Source organism: Polypterus senegalus, chromosome 6 (assembly GCF_016835505.1).
Source record: "Polypterus senegalus isolate Bchr_013 chromosome 6, ASM1683550v1, whole genome shotgun sequence".
Taxonomy (NCBI): Eukaryota; Metazoa; Chordata; class Cladistia; order Polypteriformes; family Polypteridae; genus Polypterus; species Polypterus senegalus.
In genome coordinates, this window is record NC_053159.1 from 96,098,822 (window position 1) to 96,124,419 (window position 25,598).

Consider the following 25,598-nt stretch of genomic DNA (forward strand, 5'->3'; position numbering starts at 1 on the left):
GGACTTATTTGTGGTGTATGGTAAAAGATACTGGGTAGCAGAAGACTCATTTTCTTATAGGAAATTTAAGAGAATGAATGGAAAGGCTCCATCTAGTAAATAGGCTGGTGAGAGACTAAATTAGTGGATGGGAAGAGAGATTGTATAATCTGAATTTTTAGTATTTCGACAGCTCAATGTAATAGTATTTTCCTTTGGTATAGTAAATCCAGATTACATAACTCATGAAACTGCAAAAAGCCAGAGTTTATCTGACCTATATTACAAAAATAATTTGACCCTTTTATGTGTTACAAATACAACTGTAAGATATTAAATTGTATTACACAATATCTGAGCAATAACATAGCTTTGTCTTCATATTTGATTTAAAAGAAAGCAAAAGAACATGACTAAGGACTTCCCACCATACCTAATTGACATGCAGGGCTGCTATTATTGCTAAACTAATGCTGCAATACGTGTTTAGCCATCAAATAATCTGTTATATCTTGCATCCTAAAAATGATTCCCTTTCCTACTATTACAATGTGTCAGGTACTATTTGAGAGAAATGTAATCTGTCAGAAATATTAGTAATTGTGTAACACAAGGCAGAGATGTATTATCATTTTCATATACTTATTTTCCAATAAATAAGGAGTACTCTATTTCATTTATACTAAAAGAAGGCTGCTGGCTCTCCACTGTCCTACGGAAATGCATGGCTCAACAAAAAACAGCCTGGAGTGACTCAAACATACTTGAGTAGTCAAATCCATGTGTACCCAAGTGAAAACCTGATAATTTCAATGAAACAGTGACAAAATTTATTGGGATACAGAGAAAGTTACAAATGTATTAATAAGATTACTCAAAAATGACATAGTGTATGGGTGGAGAAAGCAGCCATATTACACCAAGCTTCTAAAAGGAATGCAATTCTAGTAAATTAACACTCACCAAGATTGTTGTCTGTCAGAACCTCCTTGACCTTCTTGGTAATAACATAGGTGTCAAGCTCTGGAGACATAGCAACCATCTCCTGGATGCTAAGGCCAGAGTGTCCAGGGGGTGGAAGTGGTGTGCTGGGCTGGGACTCAGACGGTTCGCAAAGGTCTTGAGATGAAGTCTGTGTGGTATTATCTGTCAGGCTCTTCACAGACTCCCCTGCTGAGCTAAGTGGAGATTCTGGAGCTGGACTGCAGCTTGCTGATGTTTTTGGAGTGCTCTCTGCAATTGTAAAAAACAGGTAGAGGATGGTTGACAAGACAAGACAAATGAAAATCCTAAGCCATTAACTATCATTGGTATGCTTTCCACATACAGAAACCACAGTTATTCATCACATACTCACATAAAATTCTAAGTCCATCCAAAAGCATTAGTTCAATGCCACTGTCAATTTGTGTGCTTGGTTTGTGTTTAACGGCCATTTAACTGTTAGTCTTACTTTTAGTGAACTAGCAAAGAGCATAACAGACTGCATCATCTTGAAACACTGTAGTTTCTTTAAAACCAGAATTCCTACTTGGAACTATGGACTATACTGGATAAACGCATTCATCTACTACTCTTTCACTGTCAAGAATTAACTACTGCAATGTTCGGAGAACAGCTGAACGTTGTGCTTAGACTTGTACCATTTCAGTGTTACAAATCAAGAACATGACAGCAAAATAATGATACTGAATTACAATAGGGCTAGTACTTAACAAATAAGAAAGGTTCACTGATGCAACATAACAGACAACAGACTACATTTGGCATCAGACTAAATAATTAACATATATAGCTTATGATGCAGTACTGTAACTTATGACATAGAACTGCAGACGCCATTTTCATTATTTTTTTTTTTTTTTTACAAAAACAATATGTATTTTTTCTGTAAACAACAGATTAGAAAACCAGCATTAAGTTTGAGCTCTCATAACAAAAATGCATCACCGCTATCTGAGGGAATAAAAAAAAAAACAAAAACAAAACAGAATCCACTCCAATAATCTGATTTCTCCTCCGGCAGAAATATCAGTGAACAGGCAAGCATGGTCACCTGGGAATTTTTAATAAAGGGAGCAGTGAAAGCCCAACGAAAGAGCACACTGGCAGACCATCCATCTTGTTCAGGCAACCCTGTCACGGGCTGCACAAATTTCTATGTGATGAAGCCAGGGGGCCATGTCCTTTAACCTGAAAGCAAGGTCGCATTGTATATACCAGCACGGGGGGGATGTGTTCTGTTTTATTTCAAATTTGTGTTTAATAATGTCTCTAAAACATGAAACAAACAAAAGGAGATTAAAAACAACAAAATATGGTGGGTAGCAAAATATGTGTCATGGTTGAAAATGGTTCAAAATTAACACAAAGTTTTAAAAACAACAAGATTTCATAGTTGCCTCCAATTCTATATAAGCATTTAAAAGAACCAATTTTCAAAAAGACCTTACAGACATTTAGAAAGTAAAAAACATAGTCATAAAACGTAAAGAATATACAGGGTTGTACTTCTTCCTACTTGCATGTATATGTGAGAAAATATAGGCTTGTGTTTTAAAAAAATTAAAATCAGTATAATGAAGAGAGAAAAAAGTAACAGAAAAAATAATGCAGTTGCATGATGTGCTGTTTCTGTCTGATGTAAGACATTCCAATTTCTTATAATTACATTTATTTACAAAAATAATTTGAATCTATATAGGGGCCATTCTAACATGGAACATAACATTATTGGGACAAAAAACATATCTAACAACTCAAAATAAAAGTGAGTAAGTGGGTGGGTGGAAGCAGTATATAAGAGGAGGGGTCATTGACAAATACAAGTTTAAATCGAAAACAGAATTTTAAAATTACTTAATAGAAAAATACAACCACTTACTGTTTAATAAATTCAGGCGTATTGTAACCATCGCAAAAGGTAGTTTAACAAATGTTCCAAATTAATAAATGACAACTTTTATGATATACAGTATAAGAAAACAAAACACTTTGTATAAGCTTTCCAATTATCTTCAAACCTAAATTAACATAGTCAGTTAACAGAAAATAAAATATGGAAATAACATAAGGACAGTAGAGTGATGCAACTGGAAGCACTACTGCCTCACAGATCTAGTGCATTGGATTTGAATCAACACTTATGGCTCTTGTCTGTGTGATCTTTGCACATCCATCCCATGTCTGAGTGGATTTTCCAAGTATGAAGATGTAAATGACAGGCTGTAACTGCCTTGTACCCATTGATGCTAGGATAGGCTCTAGCCCAAAGACACCTTATACTGGATTAAGTACGGTTGAGAAAGATACATATTCATTGTTTTAACTTATATTACTCTTTTGACTTCAGCATAATTTTACAGATAAATGACTGTGTAATAAAAACAAACAAAAAAAAATTTACCCTTGGAAATAAAGTAAATAAGTATGTATTTTGGCAGAGGGATTAACCCTGTGTTCCATCTTTATCCTGAAAGAACAAAATATTAAGTTCTTTAACTTTTGAATTAATTTTAATTGATTTTTTTTTAAGATTCTTAATTGCATCATTACTTTCTATAAATGGCACCCAAACAGAAATGAAATGTGAAATGAGTGAGCCAAGAAAAGACCTACTAAGGTAGGGCATCAAACTTCAACCAATTTCACTCCAAACAGTTGCTTACTTACGTCCTGAGTCTTGCCATTAGTTAAACACATTCTTTAATTCCATGGCTTGTTGCTGCTCTCACTGTGAAATATCATACACTTCCGAAACTGAAGATTGTCTCTTTTCTAAGAGCACTATTAACATTTCTGAGACTTTCATCTTTCTTTATTTTCAGATATTGTATTATTGACACAGTCTGCTGGTCATGTTTTGGCTCATTTTGTATCTCATTATTGTCTGGCAGCTATTTAATGAAAAAGAAACAATTAAGGGGTCTGAGTCTTCAAGTGCAAGTCAATTAAAATAAAAAGAATCAAAAAGAAGTTAATTAGCAGCAAAAACAGGGTACTAATTAAGAAAAGGGTTACAATGAAAATCTGTAGCCACTGTGGTCCACCAGGACCAGAGTTGGGGGACTCTTATTCTTGAGCTTCTTCTGGTCCTACAACTTTCCCTACAGAGTTCCCTGAAGCAGGCAAGGGCTTCACTGTATGCTTGACCTTTTTTCATCTTTTATTGTGCTAATCCCCAATACACTGAATTGGGTGCAGGGTTCTCCTCAGCAGTCTAGATGTCCCCAGCATGGTTGTTTCCAGGGCACTTAAAAAAACATACAGGAAGTTTTTTCCCTTTAAGGGCAAAAGGCAAATTAACATTATTACCATTGTAAACCTATACTGGGCATATCTTATTCATTATTTTGCTCCTGTTGTGTCTTAGCAGAGTATCTATCAATATTGAAAATAATTTTCCAAACTGATTTTATCATTATTAATCATCATTTTATACAATTATTCAACTTAAAATTATATATCGAGCACATCGGTCTTGTTTAAAATTGTCCAAAATGTTTCCAGGGCAAGATCCAACCTACAAACGTTGCAATCAAATTCCAGTCTCACTGGGGGGCATGCACCAAATTAACATCATTTTGTACCAAAATCTTTAAATGCCTTTCAGACAGTCTTGATGTCACAATCTCTCTTAATACACTAACAGCTGTGTTTGGTGTACTTCCTGATGGACTTAAAGTAGAGAAGTACAGACAAACTGTAAGTGCCTTTACTACACTATTGGCACGTGGACTTATCTTGCTCAACTGGAAGAATCCTAACTCTCCTAATTCGAAGTCAGTGGTCACTGATGTTATACACTATTGGAAATTGGAAAAAACCTAATTCTCACTTAGAGGATCTGTATAAAACTTTTTCAAAACCTGGCAGGATCTGATCAATAATATCTTAGAGCAGGGGTGCCCAATGCGTCAATTGCGATCGACCGGTAGATCGCAAATGTAGTGCAGGTAGATTGCGTTGCATTAAAAAAAAAACATTTTTTTAAAATTAGTCTATCATATATCCTCCCTATGGCATTTGCCACTCGATTGACACACAGGGCGGCCAGTCTGAGATTTCTTTTCATCTAACACACTGGCCATTCCGCAAGCACGATCAAACGCGCGAGCTACTGCAAAACTTTGGCTTTGATCTAGTTAGCCTTCCAATTTATATCGACTAAAGAAGGGATTTAATAAAAAATTGTTTGGGGAGGGTATGGGCTGGATGTGGAATCGCAACAATGTCACAATCGAAGTGTGTTTGTCTGATCTGTCAATCTATCATTGCTATTCCAAAGAAGGAAAATGTAGAAAGGCACTTTCGAACTGTTCATAAAAGCTATGAAACTGACTTCCTTCTGAAAAGCGATCTGAGAAAGAGAAAGGAGAGGGAACTAAAATCGCAATTAATCGGACAGCCGTCATTTTTTACTCGGCTGAATTCAAAAGCTCCTTAACTGCATTATTTGGCTCTACTTGTTTATGCGAGTCAGCCTTTTCCCACTTAAAGATTATTAAATCCAAATACTGTAGTGACCAGAAATGTACTGAATTGTTATTGTGCCATAAAGGTTATTCAGTAAAGTATACTCGATATTATATATAATATATAGCATTTTTAATGTAGGTAGATCATTTCAACCTGGTCATTTTAAAAGTAGCTCGCAAGCCGAAAAAGTGTGGGCACCCCTGTCTTAGAATAAGCATTTAAAAATTAGGAAACAGATTTTCTCCCCTCTTTCTTATTCATTTATTAATTTATCTACATACTTTTTTCATCTTTTTTACTAGTTTAACATTTTACTCTGCTGGCCTAGTTCTATTTGTCATGGGTGGGGATTGATTCGTTTCGAACTTAGTTTGTTAAACTTGACTTGCTTGTATGGAATGTTATTTAATTTTAATAAAATGCAAAAATAAAAAAAAAGTTATAACTTGTAATTGTCCATGTATTTGACTTCTGAAGCAACTTTTAACCCCGAGATGACCTCAAGAAGATGGAGCCTGTCATGGCTGCATAAATCAAACAGATCTTTAGGAGTATGGAACAAACTGGACTATCCACAGAAACCCCACTGACACAAGGAAAATTGAAATTTTACACAGTGCCCATGCAGAGATATGGACTCATGTCACTTAAGTCTTCAGATTGCAAACAATGCACCAAACTGCAAAAGTCAGAAATTAAAATGATACATTAAACAGGTTGGTCTGTATGAGCGTGTATGAGTTTCCCTTGCAGTTTCTGCATCTTACTTTTGGCTTGGTTCTGCTTTATTCTCAGTGATGCACTGAATGGATTAACTGAAATCACAGCATACAGATAAGGCAAAACCTAATCCACATATTTATAATGGTATTATGGAGAACAATATTACACTTAAGGAGCATTTCCAACAAACAAAAAAAATTAAGATGCAACTCCAGCTAAACTAGCAGCTTTTAACTAAATCAATCTAGCCAAATTTTTTAACTGTTCTGCCACAAGCTTAAAGGATGAGACCTATTAATGGAAGATCTGCAAAGCATAATTCACTCTCTCATATTGGAAAGGGCAGTAACTGACCATGCGGAAAAGAGTTAGAATCTTTAAGAAAAAATAAATGGCTTGGTATGGAAATTATTATTATATATATATATATATATATATATATATATATATATATATATATATATATATATATATATATAAGCTCCCACAGGTTAAACAAAATCGACCATTAGTTCAAGTAGATTTGGTTATGGACACAGTGGATCAAAGGCTGACAAAGGCTGTTTTGCAACTTCAAGCAAAGTGACATAGCTTGCTCTCATTGTAATCTACAGGGCAGAGTTAAGAAGCATCCACCTGAATTCAGTAAGATACCATGCTGAAAGAGTAATGACTACTAGGCTAGAATGCTTATTCAACTTAAGTTCTGCATCTGGTATTACTCAAAAAAGATTATAAAAACAGATGTGGAATTATGGTAGCCCCAAAGGTGTTTAGTTATAGTGCGAAAAATAGCATTCATGAATGTGGAAGACAGAGATATACAGTAGCCATAACATATGGCTGTGGGAAGAGGTAGCATGAAAACACCTTTCACGAGCAAGATATAATCCTAGGTACATCTTTGACATTCTAACTCAAAACAGATGTACATGATCCACAATATGGCCACATCTAGCATAGATTAAGGAGGTGAGTATTATACTCTATGCTAAGCAAAGTTACTTTAAACAAAAAAAGACAACTCTTTAGCAGATAAAGTAAGGAAAGGTAAGGAACTAATTGGTTTCCAGGAAATCTCTGATCAACATGAATTCTGAAAATTCTAAATATATGATCCAGACTAATCACTTAAACACTACATAAATGAATACGCTTAAAATAAATTTAGAGTTTAGGGTTAACTCAGGCAAAAACATGCTATTCTCTAGGACCACTTGCACACACAAGTGTGAAAGGTACTTCTTTATATAGTATGATTGACTGTGCATCCATAATCTTGAACTGTCAGAAATAAAGCAGCCATCTATTGGTCACAAACTCCATTACATACTCCATTGTTAGTATGTGTATAAGCAAATAAGCTGTATGACAGACTGGTGTACCCTCCGGTTTTGTGCACTTTTTCTTTGATTACCTGTGGTATAAATGCAATATTTTCTACAATTTAGTTTAGTTTCTGCAAAATTTAATACAATGTATAAATAACAATGGAAATTATATGTGCTTAAAACACAAAAACATGAAAAAAACAACATCAACAGTTGTAGTTATATGTAAAAATAAAATATTTATGCAAAATTGTTTAAGGTAAATATAAAAATATTTATAAATGTGTACTTGGGATGTACCCTAATTCTGATAATGTAAGAGATATGTCTACCAATAATTACCTTTCTTGGTTTACTTTGATTTATAAATATTGCCTATGCTTAGAAACAAGAATATATACCTGCGCTGTGAAAGCATCAGCACCTCCAGCTGTCTTTCACAAAACAGTCCACCAGTTTTATGAAATGTACATTCAGGCAGCATCTGACATTCATTAGTTTTTCATCATTTCATGGTCCTGGATAGAGTGGCACTGCACTTTTAAAGCAATGGCAGAGCCTGGGAGCACACAAGCTGTACCTGTGCTGGTTATGGCGAGGCACACTGCAGTCATCGAATGAGCAGTCAGCCTTGCCATCACTTCCTATTATCTCCCTGCCGTGTTAAGGGAAACAGCTGGGAGGAAGGCAGTCAGCTCGCATCTTTGGCAGGAGGGATTCCTCACTAGTGACATTTTTACTTCTGGCATGGCGGGAGGCGTGAAGACTGGGAGTAGAAATGACAGGTTGTCCTGTGGCAGGCTGCCAGCAACAAACAGCACAAATGTTTGAAGAATCAAGGGGAGGGAAAATGAAGCCAAACCAATAGAAGGATTGGGGAATATTAGAAGATAAAAGCAGGCACAATTACTGGGTGGGAGGAAAACTATATTAAAAACAGCTGTGTGCCTCAGTCATATACCCTGCGATTTTATTTTTTTATTTTACATGTATCACTTAACATCTTTTCCATGCCTTAGAAATGAGTTTCCACTATCAAACTTTTAAAGACAAATTTTACTGGGGAAAAAATAAAGCATGACTATAATATACTATTTATACATAAAAAAACCATAAGGCTTCACTAGTGACTGTTCCATCTATAAATGTCTCTGATAAACCTGTACATAACTAACAATAACTTTTATTATAGAAAAAATACATCATAAAGCATAAAAAGACAAAAGGCTAGCTTTAGGAGTGAAAGTGAAATCAAGCAAGAAATCTGGCAACCAATTTCTGTCATTAAGAACAGCAGCAGCTAATGCATATTCCAGATATTAAGGTTCACCATAGGCATTCTTTTGGAAGTCCAAATTATTTATAAGGATAAAGAAAAACATTTCAAAAAAGGATTGTTAAAAAAATCACTGCCAAGGGCACATGAATGGGTACCTTTTTGCAAAATATTTGAATTTGCAATATCTGCACAACTCTTCTAAGTCTTTGAAAAATAAAACAAATTTGATGAACTGAATAGCTTTTTTACAATATACCTTTCATTTAAAGTTAATTTTGAAAATGTATAACAGATTTTACATATCACAGATGATATTTTCTGTGGTTAAAACTTAAATTTCAGCAATGCCTAACCATTCAATAATCTGCTTGTACGCATGAATTTAAGGTCCTGGGTATAAGGAGTTTACTGAATAATGAACAACTACCAACATTTTAAATAATATTGCCTATGACCTGGTGGTAACTGAATATTAGCTCCAAATGCAACAAAAGAGAGAGTATTATTGCACTGCCTAATGTTTTATGTAAAATTTTCAATTATTTTATTATTTTAAACAAAAAAGCTTTACCTTTCTTCTGGCATTATCATTTTAGGTACAGAAACATAGTATTGTGAATTTCCCCTTGGGATTAATAAAGTATCTATCTATCTATTATTTTAAAAAAAATGTCCACCTCTTAGAACTCAGCACCACAATGTAAAGGTAAACAATCAGTGCATTTACATGGACACACACAACCAGTATAAGGCAAGTACCTCATTTAAGATAGAATCCTGGTTTCTAAAAACCTCAGTTTACATCTGCAAGTATGCTTCTGGAGTTCTTGTTTGGCAAAATGCTCCAACACCTAAACTGCACAAAAATGTCATCATTGGCTACCAACAAGCATGCAGCCTGTAATAATTTTCTTTGGTTTTATAAATATGGTTAGTTCTTCATGTACTTTGATGTAAGGAACATCCATTGCCTTTTAACATCTCCTGGACACCCGAGGATTTACATTATGAACACTGGTCACTGAACTTCACTGTATAGATAGATGAAAACTAAACTGACACTTTATTAAAATGTTTATGTTACTGGATTGCACACAACACACTCTTTTCTTTTGGTTGAGCAAATGAGCATTGCAAAGAACCCGTGTGTCTTCTTGCATTATACCCAATGATGATCGGATAATAACAACGCTGTTATTTTTACTTCAATAAAAAAGTATGGTGATAGGTAACTCTTTACTTTAAAAGGTAATCAGACTACAAAATACACATTACTCTTAAAATGTTACCATATTGCTCCCAAGATTGCTCTGATGAGCATAGCACTGCACATTCAGCTAATCAAACTTAAGCTAGCAATTTCTGAAATATTGAGACAGACTATTTCAAAGAGGAGAAGAAACAGTGATTGTACAAATATTTGCCTCAGGAAATTAATCTTTGTGGACGTTTTCACTGTTTTCTACTGTACCTGTGGATGCAGAAAGTGTGTGTGAAACTAGCACATGTGCTGGCAAATAAAAGTGCAATGGCCATACACAGATTTCAAAATCCATATGTGTAATAGGGATAAGGGTTTACATGGCCACATAACCAAGTAACTCAAGAAGAAATCTATGCCTGTTAATTAGTTTTCACAGGGACTAATAACCTGGATTCTCTGGACAAATGCCACATGGCATTTTAGAAACTATGCCTCTGTAAATAACCAGGTTATTAAAGTGCAAATAAACACACTGAATTAGAACATTTTAATTAAAGCATACCTACATCTTGTCTTTACACATTATAAATGTTAGATGATACTGCACATCTTTTCCTTGATCATGGACTTGGCACTAGGACTAAACTGCTCAGTGGTGACACTGGCCTTATCAAGATTCACAATACTGTAGTCTTGTCTAATATCACGTATTGTACTATGATGTTTTGCCCTACTGAGACGCCCAGTAATAACTTCTGTAAGCTTCTTTTTTTCTGTCTCCAAAACATATATACATATAGCATTATTCATCCTGAATAGTACATTGTAATGCACTGAATTTAGGAGAGGTGATTTCAAAATTAATTTGGTGAATTAATGCTGAGTAGTACAGAACTGAATAAAAAGGTAGAGATAAAAACTTATGGACCGCAGGACTGTACTGCAAAGACTTGCCAACTAGCGGAAAAATCAAGGTACTAACTCTAAGCCATCACCAGTAAAAGTCAAGCAAGGTAAAGTAATGGTGTCTTTAAATTTCATACTTGTGCTGTTCTCAATTACGTTCACAGAAAAGTTTACATGATGACAGTTCAAGGTGCATTGAAAATTTTTTTTTAAAAGAAATCACAGAAATTTGCTAATTGCAATTTGTACAGAGGGCTGTCACAAAGATGGGTTGCAGTGTTTTAGTATTAATGAAAATGCCAACTAAAACACAAAAATACTGTCACAACATGTCCCTTTCCTCTATATAAAATAAAAAGGGGAAAAAAACAGTGGATTGCTTCCTACCAGGATGTATTGTACAATAAATGCATGGACAAATATGGTTTGATATAAAGAAAAAAGCTTAAAAAAATAACTGCAAGAACATGTACCTGGCACAAAACATGCTTTGCATTAAAACAGACATGAATAGTTAAGAAGACAGTTTATTTATTTATTTATTTATTTTTTTATAACTGACAGAAATAAACAGAGAGAACAAGAACAATGACAGAACGGTATAAAACTGCAACAAAACAAATCAAAATTTTCTTGAAGTGCAACTTAAAAAAAACAAAAAAACAAATGAGACAGAATCCTGACAATTGCATGGTAGCAGTGCTCTTTTTATTTACATCACAAAGTCACTAATCGTCCGGTATTATGACTCGGAAAGTAACTGTCATATGATTACAACTAGGGACAAAACAATCAGATGGAAATACAGTATTATTTAACTACCCATTTTATATATATATATATATATATATATATATATATATATATATAGGTGGTCCAGATGTAATTATGCAATTTTCATCAAGCTATAACTTAAGTTTAATACATAGAAAATCAACCGAAAAACCCTGGACCATTGAGAAGTATGCGAAATGGCAACATGAAGAAATGCGCCGAACTTTAATCATCCCCATGTAAATCAAAGTCATCCAGACGATCTGAACCACCCTGTATGTGTATATGTATATATATATAAATTTGGGTACCCTTGTAATTTTGCTGATTTGAATACATGTAACTGCTCAATACTGATTACTTGCAACACCAAATTGGTTGGATTAGCTCGTTAAGCTTTGAACTTCACAGACAGGTTTGTCCAATCATGAGAAAAGGTATTTAAGGTGGTCAATTGCAAGTTGTGCTTCCCTTTCACTCTCCTCTGAAGAGTGACAGCATGGGATCCTCAAAGCAACTCTCAAAAGATCTGAAAACAAAGATTATTCAGTATCATGGTTCAGGTTGAAGGCTACAAAAAGCTATCTCAGAGGTTTAAACTGTAAGTTTCAACCGTAAGGAATGCAATCAGGAATGGAAGGCCACAGGCACAGATGCTGTTAAACCCACAGGTCTGGCAGGCCAAGAAAAATACAGGAGTGGCATATGCACAGGATTGTGGGAATAGTTACAGACAACCCACAGATCACCTCCAAAGAGCACCCGCGAATTGTGAAAGACCGTGAATTTTGGATGTGTTAAAAAAAATGCCTATTGTTATAGTTTAAACCCCAAATATGCCCCCAAAACACTTTAATTTCAAACTCAGCTTAATAAATTACCCTAAAAAAAAGAATGTACAGGTAAACCTGTATACTGTACAGTACTGTACTGCTATGTCACCCATAGTGCTAGAATGTAAAATATCAATGTTATCCTTATATGTACTGTAATTAATGCAAAGCGCATCTTCTTTGGTATGCGCTGTTGTTTTCTTTGGTATAAGTAGGGTAAATACAGTAATAATTTAATAAAAATACAGTAAAATGTATGGGTATTCACCAATAATGAATGATATTGATTGAAGATGATAATGATAATGAATTAGCTGTTCAGTACAATGAAGGTATGTAATGAAGATAATGATTATACAGCAAAGCAGAGGATTTACAGCTCCTCAGGTGGGGCCTCTTTGGGTGCTTCAGGAGGAGTCGTATCTTCTGATGGGTCTTCTTCTGGTAGGGTTTTGCGCTGGCTTTTCCTTATAGGTGTGAGGAACACTGTGATGGGAAGTTGCTGTCATTGCTTCTTCATGGGGGCAAGGAGGATTTTATATGTCTGAATGGCAGCATTGATGCCATTATTAACTTTGAGAGCCCGAACCATATAGGGATCCCATGCTTTGGTTCATTGCCAGAAGCCTTAAAAGGTGCAAGGCATTTGGGCAACATCTTAGAGCTTTAAGAAGAACAAAATGAAACACACGAGAACACTCAGCGAAACACTCAAGATAGCTACATGTGGTAAACTGTTATGATGTGGGAATGCTGAGCTGCATCTGCCAGAGATGCGTCACAGGGCAGCAGCCAATCAGTGTCAAGGAGGAATGAATAACGTTCTCAGATTGGGTACTTTCAATCCTCCCGCCTAAGAGTACAGTGGTACAGTATTTCACCATTACAAGCCGTGTTTTCCTCTACAGTTGCTTGTGTTCTCTCTACAGTACTAAAAAATTGATACAATATTATATTTTACAGTATATGGAAATTTAGCTGAATGTACATTAATATTTATGTTACAAAATTAGTAAATTATATTGTTCTTAACATTTTAGCATTAAAGTGCATGAAAAATTATATATTGCCATGAAAAAAGCCATAAAAAAAATTGTGGAAGATATTTGTAGTTTCCGTGAACAATTATTAGTTAGGTACTAAGGAAAAATTTGCGAACAACATCAGTGAACTACTGTCACAAACACACGCTTGGGACGCAGCTAACGGACTCAACAACGTGGGATAACAGAAAGAAGGTGAGTTTTGTACAGGGCAATAATGTCCCTCTCGTTCAACGCACCATTTGAAGACTGGGAGACGATTCCACACACACAATAACAAAGCCTTTACTTCCAACCTCACCTGACGACTGCACTTCCAACCTCAACGTTTCACGTCATTTCCACTCTACCTTCTTGCCAGCATTCCCTCTGTATTCAATTTCCTGCCAGTTTCACTATATAAACTTCTCTCATTCACTGTAATGTTGTCCTCTTTATGATTCATTTTGAATGCATAAGCCAGGAAAGGCTACTTTGGTCCTTACAGTACATGGGGCTAACCCCAAACTTTTATGAGTGTGTTGTCTCATAAACTTTGTCTAGATAAACTTTTGTTTTTAAAACGTTTTCAAGACTAAAGATAAAGAACTTTTTTGGCAGTACATAAATGGTCATCTTTGCTCTGTTTACTTAAATTTTGCCCTATTTTATTTTCCTTCAAAGTTACGAATTTTGGACTACACTGGTTTGCTGCCCTGTTCAGAGTTGGTTCATGCCTTTCACCTAATTTGCTCTGATAGGCTATGGCCCCTAGTCAGCATGAACTGGAATAAGATAATTTGAGAATGCTATTTTATTAGGACAGGTGACTAGAACTAAATGAAGAAAGGATAGCATGTGTAAGGCATGTTTGCATGTGCATGTGGAGAAAGAGACACAATATATTTCATTTTAAACTGAAGGCATAAAAAACACTGAGGAAAAAACATGGATTCTCCTAACTCAGGTGATTCTGTGCCACACTTAGTGAGGCATAGTGAACTTTCAATAACTTAAAGATGACAAGTCAAAGTGCTGCTTACTTATAGCACAAGCAAAACAGTCATTAAGTTGTAAAGCATTTCTTCCCAGCTTAATTTCTGCAAGTGCCTCTTCCTGAAAACTTTAATATATTTAAAATAAGCCTGCTATTCATTGAGAAAACGGTCTTCTTTTTTTCCTTAATATTTCACTCTTCTTTGATACTTTTTGAAGGCCATTTTTAGCAAACTGACACATTAAAACGATCATAAGAACTTAATATCCTTTTAAATTTCTATGATTCCAAAGCGGGCATAGTGTTAAGAAAAAAAATGACATCCACTTGGCCATCTATGCACCAGTTTGCAAAATCCATTACAAACTTCTCCCTCTCCCTGACATACAAATAATCTATACATTGCTCACTTAATTTGCCATAAAAATTATTGAGAAGAGGGTACTTAATATGGGACTGGCAGTAAAAGCAATTTATCATCAATGCGCTCCACTGCCTACGTTATGGCCAGGCTTCTTTTCAGCATTCATCAAGCAATCAGCCGATTATTTGCATATTAATCAGGCAACCGAGCGTGAGAGCTGAGAATAGCGGCCAAATGCTGCACCATCTCGGGAGGAGAGCTCAGTAATTACCATACATCAGCGTTATGATGGGGTAATTGATTACAACATCTATGAGAGGCCCTAGGGAGAGCCAGAATTCATCCACACACCCCCAAAACTCACCCATCCCATCAACTGCCTTTTTAATTGCTCAATACCTCAAAATTTGTTTCTATCTTAATTATAACTTGCCTTTATTTATCTTAAATGTAAAAGGATTAATGTTTCACTACAGAACAATAAGGCCTTTAGGGCAAGGAACACCTATAAATAAAAATACAAAGCTAGAGCATTTCAGAAGTATAAATTAGCAAAATTAGCCATTTCTGAACTTTCATGTTTCAGAGGTCAGCCGCTATAAAATAATACTGGTTTGTTCTGTGGGAAAGATTATAGTCCAGTGTCACAAAGTATGATTTCTAATGCTTTTCTTTGATTAGGGCTTTTTACATATAATAATCATGATTTTTTTGGGCATAACTTCCAGCAAACACAAATTGGACTGAGAAACTTTGAGAATGATGTAATATGATGGAGCTTAACCTTAGTAAGTCAAAATAATTAACTGAAGGATTCCAGTTCATTGGTATGTAATATGTGTAACAATTTAGCACAGACTTGATAAGTACTGTCTATACAAACCTTAAGTGTGCATGTTACAGAAATTATTTAGCAAGCAATGAGTAGACTATCACCCTGTTGAGCAGCAAGATGACAACTAATAAGTATTTCATGGATTTTATCTTTTTTGATTGTTTTTTTAAATTTTGTCTCAGAATGGTAACAAGTGGTAAACAAATGACTAAAGTACATTATTCCTAATTTTACTGACTTCTTTCTGTCTTTTGTGAAGGCAGTAATAGTAAGGATGTGCTTTTTCAACTGATTTAGTAGTCATGTTTATTGGTAATGTTTAAATACTGCCTTAGGGTCGAGGGTGTGTCACTTCTGGCCATTAGTGGGGGACTAACATATTGTTTTCAAAAGTAGGCTCTCTACTAGAGGTCTACATGTCTAGTGGATTCTATTATCCCCCTATTAAGGCAAGTAGCAGATTACTGAAATGCACTACAAAGAAAAGCATCTCAATCGCGGTTAAAACAGCTTGTTCATGACCAAAAAAGTCATTTTCCTTTTGTATTTCTGCATTGTTTAATTTGCTTTTTTTAAACAAGATATAGGGTTACTTGTATTCACCTTGTGTTTCTCAGACCAATGGATATGATGATTTGCTTTCACAGCTGTACCAACCACTTTCAAAGTCTGTAAACCACTATATAAAATATCACATTCATACATTCCTGGCTGATTCAAGGTAGCACTGTGGAATATCATAAACACTTTACCTTCAGGTTACAACCATTGCATTTTTCACCAAACGGGAGAATATTAATGAGAAATTGAACAGAGAAAACACTTCTCTTGAATGGTTCAGAGACAGGTTAACTATAGCAATCAGGAATCGTTAATTTTTTTCATAAGTCTACTTAGAAAAAATTCTGAGGAAGGGATTTTCTACAAGAACAGACTTCAAGACTACCTCAGTTTTACTTTGTTTAGTCTCAATTACAGCTCAATAAATTCAATTAATGGAGAGGGCGAATAGTAAAATGCTTCAGGATGCATTCACGATTATATATTATGGCCAATCACTTGTGATAATAGTTATATTATAATAATATGACAAATAAGACACAAAGCAAAAGTAGTTGGAGGCTGGTCTCTGTAATGATTAACCAATGCTAGTGTAACTGAAAAATGGTTTATGATAGATTGGTCAAACATTTCAACTTTAATTGCAGGCTTTTCAACTTTTTTAAGCCTGTTCAATTCCAAAAGGTTTTGGTTGTCACTAAGAAGCCATGCAGTACTTGCTAGTTTTTTTTTACCCTTTATGCTTTTTTTCATCTTCTTAAGAGAAAAGCACTTTGCAAATAAAGGGAAGGTGTTCAGTTCAAGCAGCAGTGGCATATGTACTGCAGAAGCAGTCAGCAAGTAAATAATTAACCATCTTTGCATAAGGTATTAGTGGTTAACGGAACAAATTTCCTTGTAAGGAAGGAAATAAAATATTAAAACAAAGAGTACTGTACTAGTTAAACCAAGTACATGGTACACAAGCTGATGAGCATTTTTACTAAAAGAAAGAAAGAAAGAAAGAAAGAAAGAAAATGAGACAAAGACAATCAGCAAACAGCTTAAAGTTCATGATTAACAAAGGGAAGTGGGAGCTTAGAGAGGTCCAGTAGGTAATAGCAGGCACTGTTGGTTCGTTTAACTCTTATTTATAGTTAATATTAAATGGGGTTAACAGTCACCCACAAATATTTTTAAGAGTTACACCAATACCATACAAGTCCATATGATATTGGACTTTCAGAGGCTTGAATTTGATAAAGCCTGCTTCTATGAGGCTTACATAAGCAAGGGATGTAAACCACTCCAACATTTTTTTAGGATCACAGTTACAGTAAAAATGTAGCACATGAGGTGGATACTGTACAATCCAATAAAAGTTCAAGTCAAAATTCAGAAGCAGTAAGAAATAAAACAGAACTCTGTAGTGAATAAAGAGCTAAAATAAAAAAAATCAGTGGTATAATGTGTATAAGACATGTAATTACCACAGTAACCTTAGGGCTTATGAGAGTGACCGTTACATAGGATACTTGGGAACCAAAAAGGAAGCTGGAGAACAATATTGAGGAAAACGTGGCAGATGACTGAAATAGATTCTTTCATTAAAGTAGTAAAAAAAATGGTAAAATGTATTAGGAATATAAAGGGCAATCTAAAATATGCTGTATAGATAGTGTAATGGCTAAAACTCTAAATGTGCATTTTCTGTTGTTTACATGTATAAAGATGTAAAGAAGATTGACAACTCCTGTCCCCATTAGCAGGAGGGGCAATCAAGGAGATCTTAAATAGGCTGAAGTCTAAATAAAAATCACCAGGAGCAGACAAAATGTATGCTACAATGCTTAAGGATGTTACATAGTACATATATATAAAACCATTGACACATATTTATTTTAACTGCACACTAGAGAAACTCATAAAGAAGATAGAAAATATTATCCTATTATATAAAGAGGGTAACTACAGGCCAGTAAACCTAATATGCACCACAAGTACATTAATGGAAGAAATCATTAAGTAAAACATTGAGCATTGCATGTTAAAGAAAAGGTGTACTTATGAAAAAAGAAGGTCAAAAAGACGATGACAAGAGGATTAAATGGAGAGAACATGCATGCTCTACACTTTTGCTTTTGAGCCTCTGTGGCAAAACTGAGATTCAAATCTTAACAAAATGAATGCCAGGAATCCTAGAATGTGCCACTGAGCACATGACTGTGGACAAAGGATGAACACCTTTTATGTACAGTCATTCAACTTTTTTAGATTTTCAATGTTTTAAAAATCAGCTTTAAAGATAACCCTCCTTAGCTCTGGTGACTAATAAAGATGTCACCTATAGAGTCTGAATATGTTCCCTGTGTCTGTGTCGATGTTCTGATACTCCTCATCCAAAAGATAAGCTCTGGCCACATACAACCTGAACAGGATTAAATTAGAGGAAAAAAGACAAGCAAGTGGATTGGTCATGCATGTGTGTGATGTTTGTGTGTGTGTGTGTGTGTGTGTGTGTGTGTGTGTGTGTGTGTGTGAGAGAGAGTGTGTTCACTCTGCAGGCACACAAATTCAAGAAAGATTCTTTATAAGCTTAGCTTACCACAGCATGTAATTAAAAAGGTTAGCAAAATCATGTCACTAACTGCTGGCTTAATATTTAGCTTGCAAAACACATCAAAGGTAAAACTGCAACAAGACTGTTGCATGACATTGGTAGGTATATGTTAAACCACTGAACACATGATTAGAGTTAAATGTGACGCATCTGTGAACTGAATCTCTGCATCAGTCATTTGATCAAAATTGCAAAGCACTGCTGTTAAGGAAAACTGCCAAAATGTACATTTTTTTACCAAACAATTTTTATTTCAGCCCATTTTTACATTTTTCATAACACATGCATTAAAAATATATATACATATATATGTTTTGTAAGAAAACTTGTTGGAAAACCAGCAATGACTGGGTCTGACTGTGCCTAAAGAGCTTGAATCACTCATGAAATTGCAGCATTCACATAGTAGGCTACAAGAAAATCATATCCATGGTGGGGGTGACTGTAGCAGGCAATGAGGTGAAGATAACACCCAGACTTCAATTAGAATTAGTAAAATAACATGAATATGCTATTTTACAGTATATCCACAAAATCAACACACAGATCAATACTTGATAACATTCCTGTCTAGAAAATTGACATATTTTGAATGTTGTATGGTATTTTTCCCTCCCTTGTTTTTATCCCAGTGCCAAGTAAATGCCAATTTAAACGTTAAAAACATGTATAGTATGTTATCATTTTTTGTTAATTCTTAAAAAAAGCATCACTTAAAAATAATTTCCCATGGCAAATTTTATACAATGTTGTGAAGAAATAACAGACTTGAAAAAATTAGAACTTACCATTTAAAACTGCCAGAAATCACAACTCTGTCAGCATAAAAATTACAGTTACCTGTCTCATCACATTTTGGACTTACAAAAATAACTTCCATCCAAAGATGTTTTTAAGTTCCTTCCTTTTATAATGTTTTCCATCCATCCACTCATTCTTAATCAAATCCACCCAGTTGACCTAATCCACAAGAGCCTATTCTGACAGCATCATGCGCAAGGCAAAACTCAAACTCACTGACCAAAAAGTGTTCTCAAGAAAGACAAACACAAGAAGAAAACAGACAAAAACTGAAAGCTACACTAACTATCAAAAGCATTGATATACCTTCAAAAATGTAAAAAAATCTTCTTAAAAATTATGGACAGATTTCAAAATATCATTGCTTTCTTATATTAAGATAAAGCTGTAACCTCAATTTCAGTATTTGCTAAAATAAGATAAAAATGAAAAGATTAATTTTGCTTATAGCATTGACTACAAAGCATCAAAATGGTAGAATTATGCATTTTTATTTGAAAGAAGGCAAGAACGTAAATCTACTCAGAAAATGCTGTGCAAAGTTACTGCATAGAGCTTGGATGGCCTTTCAAAGTAATTGGGAAGAGACTAAATGCATTTGGTTTTGTTTAAAATACTATTTCATCAATTGTCTGGATGCCTTTAACCTTAAAATAATGAACAATTAAATGATGCTTTCACCATAATGCAAAGCATCATTTTCCCTCTTTTGAGCCATAAGTAAGGTCAGAGACTTGTTTGCAATAATTGAGGATGGATGTGGCTCATTTATCACATTTGAACTCCAATTCCCTGCACAACAGGGCAAAGAATGCAAGAGAATAATTAGGCAATTTTGTTCTCTGTGATGTTTTGTTACTCTGCCCTTCTGCTGCCTCACTGGTTGATACCAGTGATAAATGGCATAGACATCGTTAGACAAATAGAAACCTAAATCAAACTCTTCTGGATTCCCACCCACCAGCTCCAAAACAACAAAAACGAGCAAACTCACATTCTACAGACTGAACTCAAAACTAAGACACTGTAGAGTGGATAACTACCTAAAAAAGTGCAATGACAGTGTAAATAGCTGAAAAAGTTAAATTCCTGAGTTAAAGCACTTAAGTGGTATAAAGTAGTTTCTAATTTAAAAGCAGAAAAAATAGTATTGTTATGGGTTTTTATCTTGGAAGAAGACAGTTATAGTGATGCTGAGTGAAAAACAACAATCAATTAAACATTAAAATCTTGGCTAAAGTACATTATACCTGTAAATGTAATTATTACATACATAAGCACTCTGGGGAAGTGATATCTTTCACTACTGATCTTCAAAACAGGAAATGAGGAGAATATTGCAATTCTGACACTAGCACAACACTAAAACCTGTTCATAATGGAAGCTGCACACTGATATTTAACCACTTTCTAAATATTAAATGGAACAACAAGATGTTGTTCCAAGAAACTGTCCCTTGTCAATTGCTGAGTAGTTGTGGAAATCCCAGAGGTGACGGTCTACTGGCTAACATATTATTTTAATTGGGCTGAGTAGGTACACAAGGGGTATATTGCTTTGCTTCCAATCTGGAATTTGCTTGGGTGACTTCTGGAAATCTACTATGATACATCTTAATTGGTTGTCATGGATTATTATGTCTACTTTGCTATCTAATGCAGTCACTTCTTCAAAACCAAAATATTCGCCAGATGAACTGTATCGATTTCGAACAAACTATGAAGTGCCTGCTGATCTCTTGCTGCACCCCGGCATTCTCCGACGACCAAAGTACGTTCACTGAGGCTCTCGTCATCGTTTTTGCCTCAGCAGGAGTAGCAGCAGGTCTATTTCTTCAATTTGGTCTGAAGGATGCACATGTCCACGTACTTCTGAGCAATGTGCTAATCACAACGTGTGGATTCCCTTGGTAAAATCACCGGAATATACAGTACGTCCATAGATGCTTTGAAGTTTGGATTATTTAATACTCGATCTATCGCTAACAAAGCTCTACTGATTGGTGTTATCATAGATACTAAGATGGACTGTTTATGTCTTAACGGAGACCTGGCAGCAACTCAGTGATTATTTCCATCTAAATCAAGTGCTCACTCCAGAGTCTGTCTGCATCTCCAAATCCTGTTCTTCGGGGAGGGTAGGCAGTCTTGCAATAATATACCGTAAAGACTAAAAACTGTCACCGATACCTCTTCCAAAGTATCCATCCTTTGAACTGTTAGCTGGCAAACTCTATTATAATTGCTGTTTTATATAGACCTCCTAAACTATCAAGTGTTTTTATTGCTGAACTTTTTACTGTTTTAACAACTCTGTGTGCAATGTCTGCTAATGTCATCCTCATGGGTAATTTTAACATACATGTTGGCGTGCCAACTGATGCACTGAAAGCCTTGACTGTTTTAATTTAATTCAATATGTCAAGTTTCCGACTCATAACAAGGGTAATATTTTATACTTCATTTGCTGCTCTGGTATCACACCTCACAATCTTATTCCTACTGAACTATCTATCTCAGATCATAGAATGACCACATTTGATGTTAGCTTATCTCTCAGTAAATCTTATGTTCCGTGTGTAATTTCATTTCGTAATGTCAAGCATGTAAACCCAGAGATCCTTATACATTGATTGCAATCCCAGTCTGTTTCTCCTTCCGCTACCACACCATCGGGATTAGTAGACCATTACAATGCTGCTCTGTCCTCTGCCTTTGATACGCTAGCTCCCTTAAAAACACGGACTGTCTCATTTATTCGCACTGCTCCCTGGTTTACATTTCAATCCCGTCAGCTCAAAGCCTCGGGCCGACAGTTGGAGCGCCTAGCTAAAAAGACGGGTCTTGTTATACACAAGGAAATGTACTCAAGATCATGTGTTGAAATACAAAAATGCTCTCTCTGCTGCAAAACTGTATATTATTCTAACATTATCAATACAGGAGGGAATAATATTAGAGATATTTTTTTCTATAATGAAAAGGCTAATTACACCACCAGAAAGTGCTGCTCACCATAACCTCTCTGTTAAATACTGCTGCACTTTTTTGGATTTCTTCAACTCAAAAATTGAAAAAATCCACCAGAAATGTTCTTCCTCTATTTCTGCAGAAAATGACATATTCTCCACTATCACCCATGTTCCCTTACCAACCACCCTATTCTCAGATTTCAGTTTACCAGCTGAAAATAATATCTCAGAGCTTGTAACAAAATCTAATTCTTCCATATGCCAATTAGATCCAATACCTACAAGCTTTGTTAAGTCTTGTCTGTCCCATATTTCCCCCATGATAACTACTATAGTTAACTCTTCCCTTACTACAGGCACGGTCCCCCTCTCACTAAAAACCGCCTCAATTACTCCAATTCTGAAAAAACCTGGTTTAGATCCAAATATCCTTAACAATTATCAGCCTATTTCAAATGTTCCATTTATATCCAAAATTCTTGAAAAGATAAGTTGCCTCCCAACTCTAGTCCCACCTTTCAAAAAATAATCTTTTTGAACAGTTTCAATCTGGGTTTCACCCTAAACACAGCACAGAAGCAGCCCTGGTCAAAATCACAAATGATCTTCTCCGGGCAGCTGACATGGGACTTTCATCAATTTTTTGTGCTTCAGTTCTGCATTTGACACCATATCTCATCAGATACTTTTGAAAGGTCTAGATGGTTTTGGAGTCCGTGGCCTTGTCCTCCAGTGGTCTTCTTCCTACCCCACTGATAGGAAGCAATTTGTTCAAATAAAGGCCTTTAAATCTGAGAACGCAGTCGTTACTCAGGGAGTTCCACAGGGTTCTGTTTTGTGGCCGCTTCTTTTTCTCATTTATATCTTCCCAATAGGTAATATCTTCTGGCACCATGGTATTAAGTTTTATTGCTACGCTGATGACACACAGCTATATCTATCCACTAAATCCACTTCTGTTTTCCCTCCAGATGCCCTCATGGCATGTCTCCAAGACAAAGACATGGATGACTCACAATTTTCTCCAACTAAACAGCAATAAGACTGAGGTGCTCCTCATTGGCTCAAAATCTACACTTGTTAAGGTTAACTATTCTATTATTTTAATCAACAATATCAACACAAACATCTATTCCCAAGTTAAGAGCCTGGGTGTTATTCTTGACAGTACTCTCTCTTTTTCTTCCCATATAAGTACCATTTCTCGAATTGCTTTCCTCCATCTCCGAAACATTTCTAGACTTCGCCCTGTTCTTACCCAGCACAGTACTTAAGTATTGGTTAACGTCCTAGTCACCTCACGAATAGACAACTGTAACACTATTCCATCTGGCATTCCACAAAAACTTACTCATCGCTTACAATTTATTCAAAATTCTGCTGCCAGGATAATAACCTGTTCTAAATCCACTGAACATACTACACCTATTCTTTCTCAACTTCACTGGCTCCTTGTTAATTACAGAATACAATACAAAATACTGCTCTTAACATTTAAAGCAACCACAACCTTGCTCCTCCCTACCTCACTGATCTCCTCCAGATTTACACTCCATCTCGCTTACTCAGATCTTCATCTGCAGCTCTACTTTCTGTACTACACTTCAAACTCAGTTCTATGAGAGCTTGAACATTCTCTCATATTGTTCCTCAACTCTGGAATTCTCTTCCCTCTCATATTCGTCAGCTTGATTCAATAGCACAGTTTAAAAGTACCCTCAAAACATCTTTTCAAGCTGGCATATCAATTGTGAATTCTACACTGTTACTGCCTGTCATATTTGTCCATCCATCCAGCCATCCTCTTCCGCTTATCCAAGGTCGGGTCGTGGGGGAAGCAGCTTGAGCAGAGATGCCCAGACTTCCCTCTCCCCGGCCATCTCTTCTAGCTTTTCTGGGAGGATCCTGAGGTGTTCCCAGGGAAGCTGGGAGACATAGTCCCTCCAGTGTGTCCCGAGTCTTCCCCAGGGCCTCCTCCCAGTTGGACGTGCTCGGAACACCTCACCAGGGAGGCGTCCAGGAGGCATCCACCTCATCTGATTCCTCTCGATCCGGAGGAGCAGCGGCTCTACTCTGAGCCCCTCCCAGATGACTGAGTTTCTCACCCTGTCTTTAAGGGAAAGCTCAGACACCCTGCAGACGAAACTCATTTCAGCCCCTTGTATTCGCAATCTCATTCTTTTAGTGACTACCCATAGCTCATGACCATAGGTGAGGGTAGGAACATAGATCGACTGGTAAATTGAGAGCTTTGCCTTATGGCTCAGCTCCTTTTTCACCACAACAGACCGATGCAGAGCCCGCATCACTGCAGACGCTGCACCGATCCGCCTGTCGATCTCACACTCCATTCTTCCCTCACTCGTGAAGAAGACCCAGAGATACTTGAACTCCTCCACTTGGGGCAGGATCTCGTCTCCAACCCTGAAAGGGCACTCCACCCTTTTCCAGCTGAGGACCATGGTCTCGGATTTGGAGATGCTGATTCGCATCCCAGCCGCTTCACACTCTGAAGATCACAGTCTGATGAAGCAAATAGGACAACATCATCTGCAAAAAGCATGGACCCAATCCTGAGTCCACCAAACCGGACTCCCTCAACACCTTGGCTGCGCCTAGAAATTCTGTCCATAAAAGTTATGAACAGAATCGGTGACAAAGGGCAGTCCTGGCGGAGTCCAACTTTCACTAGAAACGGGTTTGACTTACTATCGGCAATGCGGACCAAGGTCTGACACCGGTTGTACAGGGACCGAAGAGCCCTTGTCAGGTGGTCCAATACCCCATACTCTCGGAGCACCCCCACAGGATTCCCCAAGGGACACAGTTGAACGCCTTTTCCAAGTCCACAAAACACATGCAGACTGGTTGGGCAAACTCCCATGCACCCTCCAGGACTCTGCTAATGGTGTAGAGCTAGTCCACTGTTCTGCAACCAGG

The 25,598-nt window shown here is 36.2% G+C and overlaps 1 protein-coding gene across 6 annotated transcripts in view; it reads right to left on the bottom strand.

Annotated features, from left to right (window-relative positions):
* cux1b (cut-like homeobox 1b) overlaps positions 1-25,598 on the bottom strand; it is a 497,544-nt gene that overhangs the window by 94,417 nt on the left and 377,529 nt on the right. For 5 of the 6 annotated variants that reach the window (XM_039756583.1, XM_039756582.1, XM_039756580.1 and 2 more), the window contains one exon: positions 943-1,212. The exons of the other annotated variant lie outside the window; for it this stretch is intronic. In XM_039756583.1, the coding sequence (XP_039612517.1) occupies positions 943-1,212 (270 nt within the window). The remainder of the gene's footprint in view (positions 1-942; positions 1,213-25,598) is intronic. 6 annotated transcript variants of the gene reach the window in all.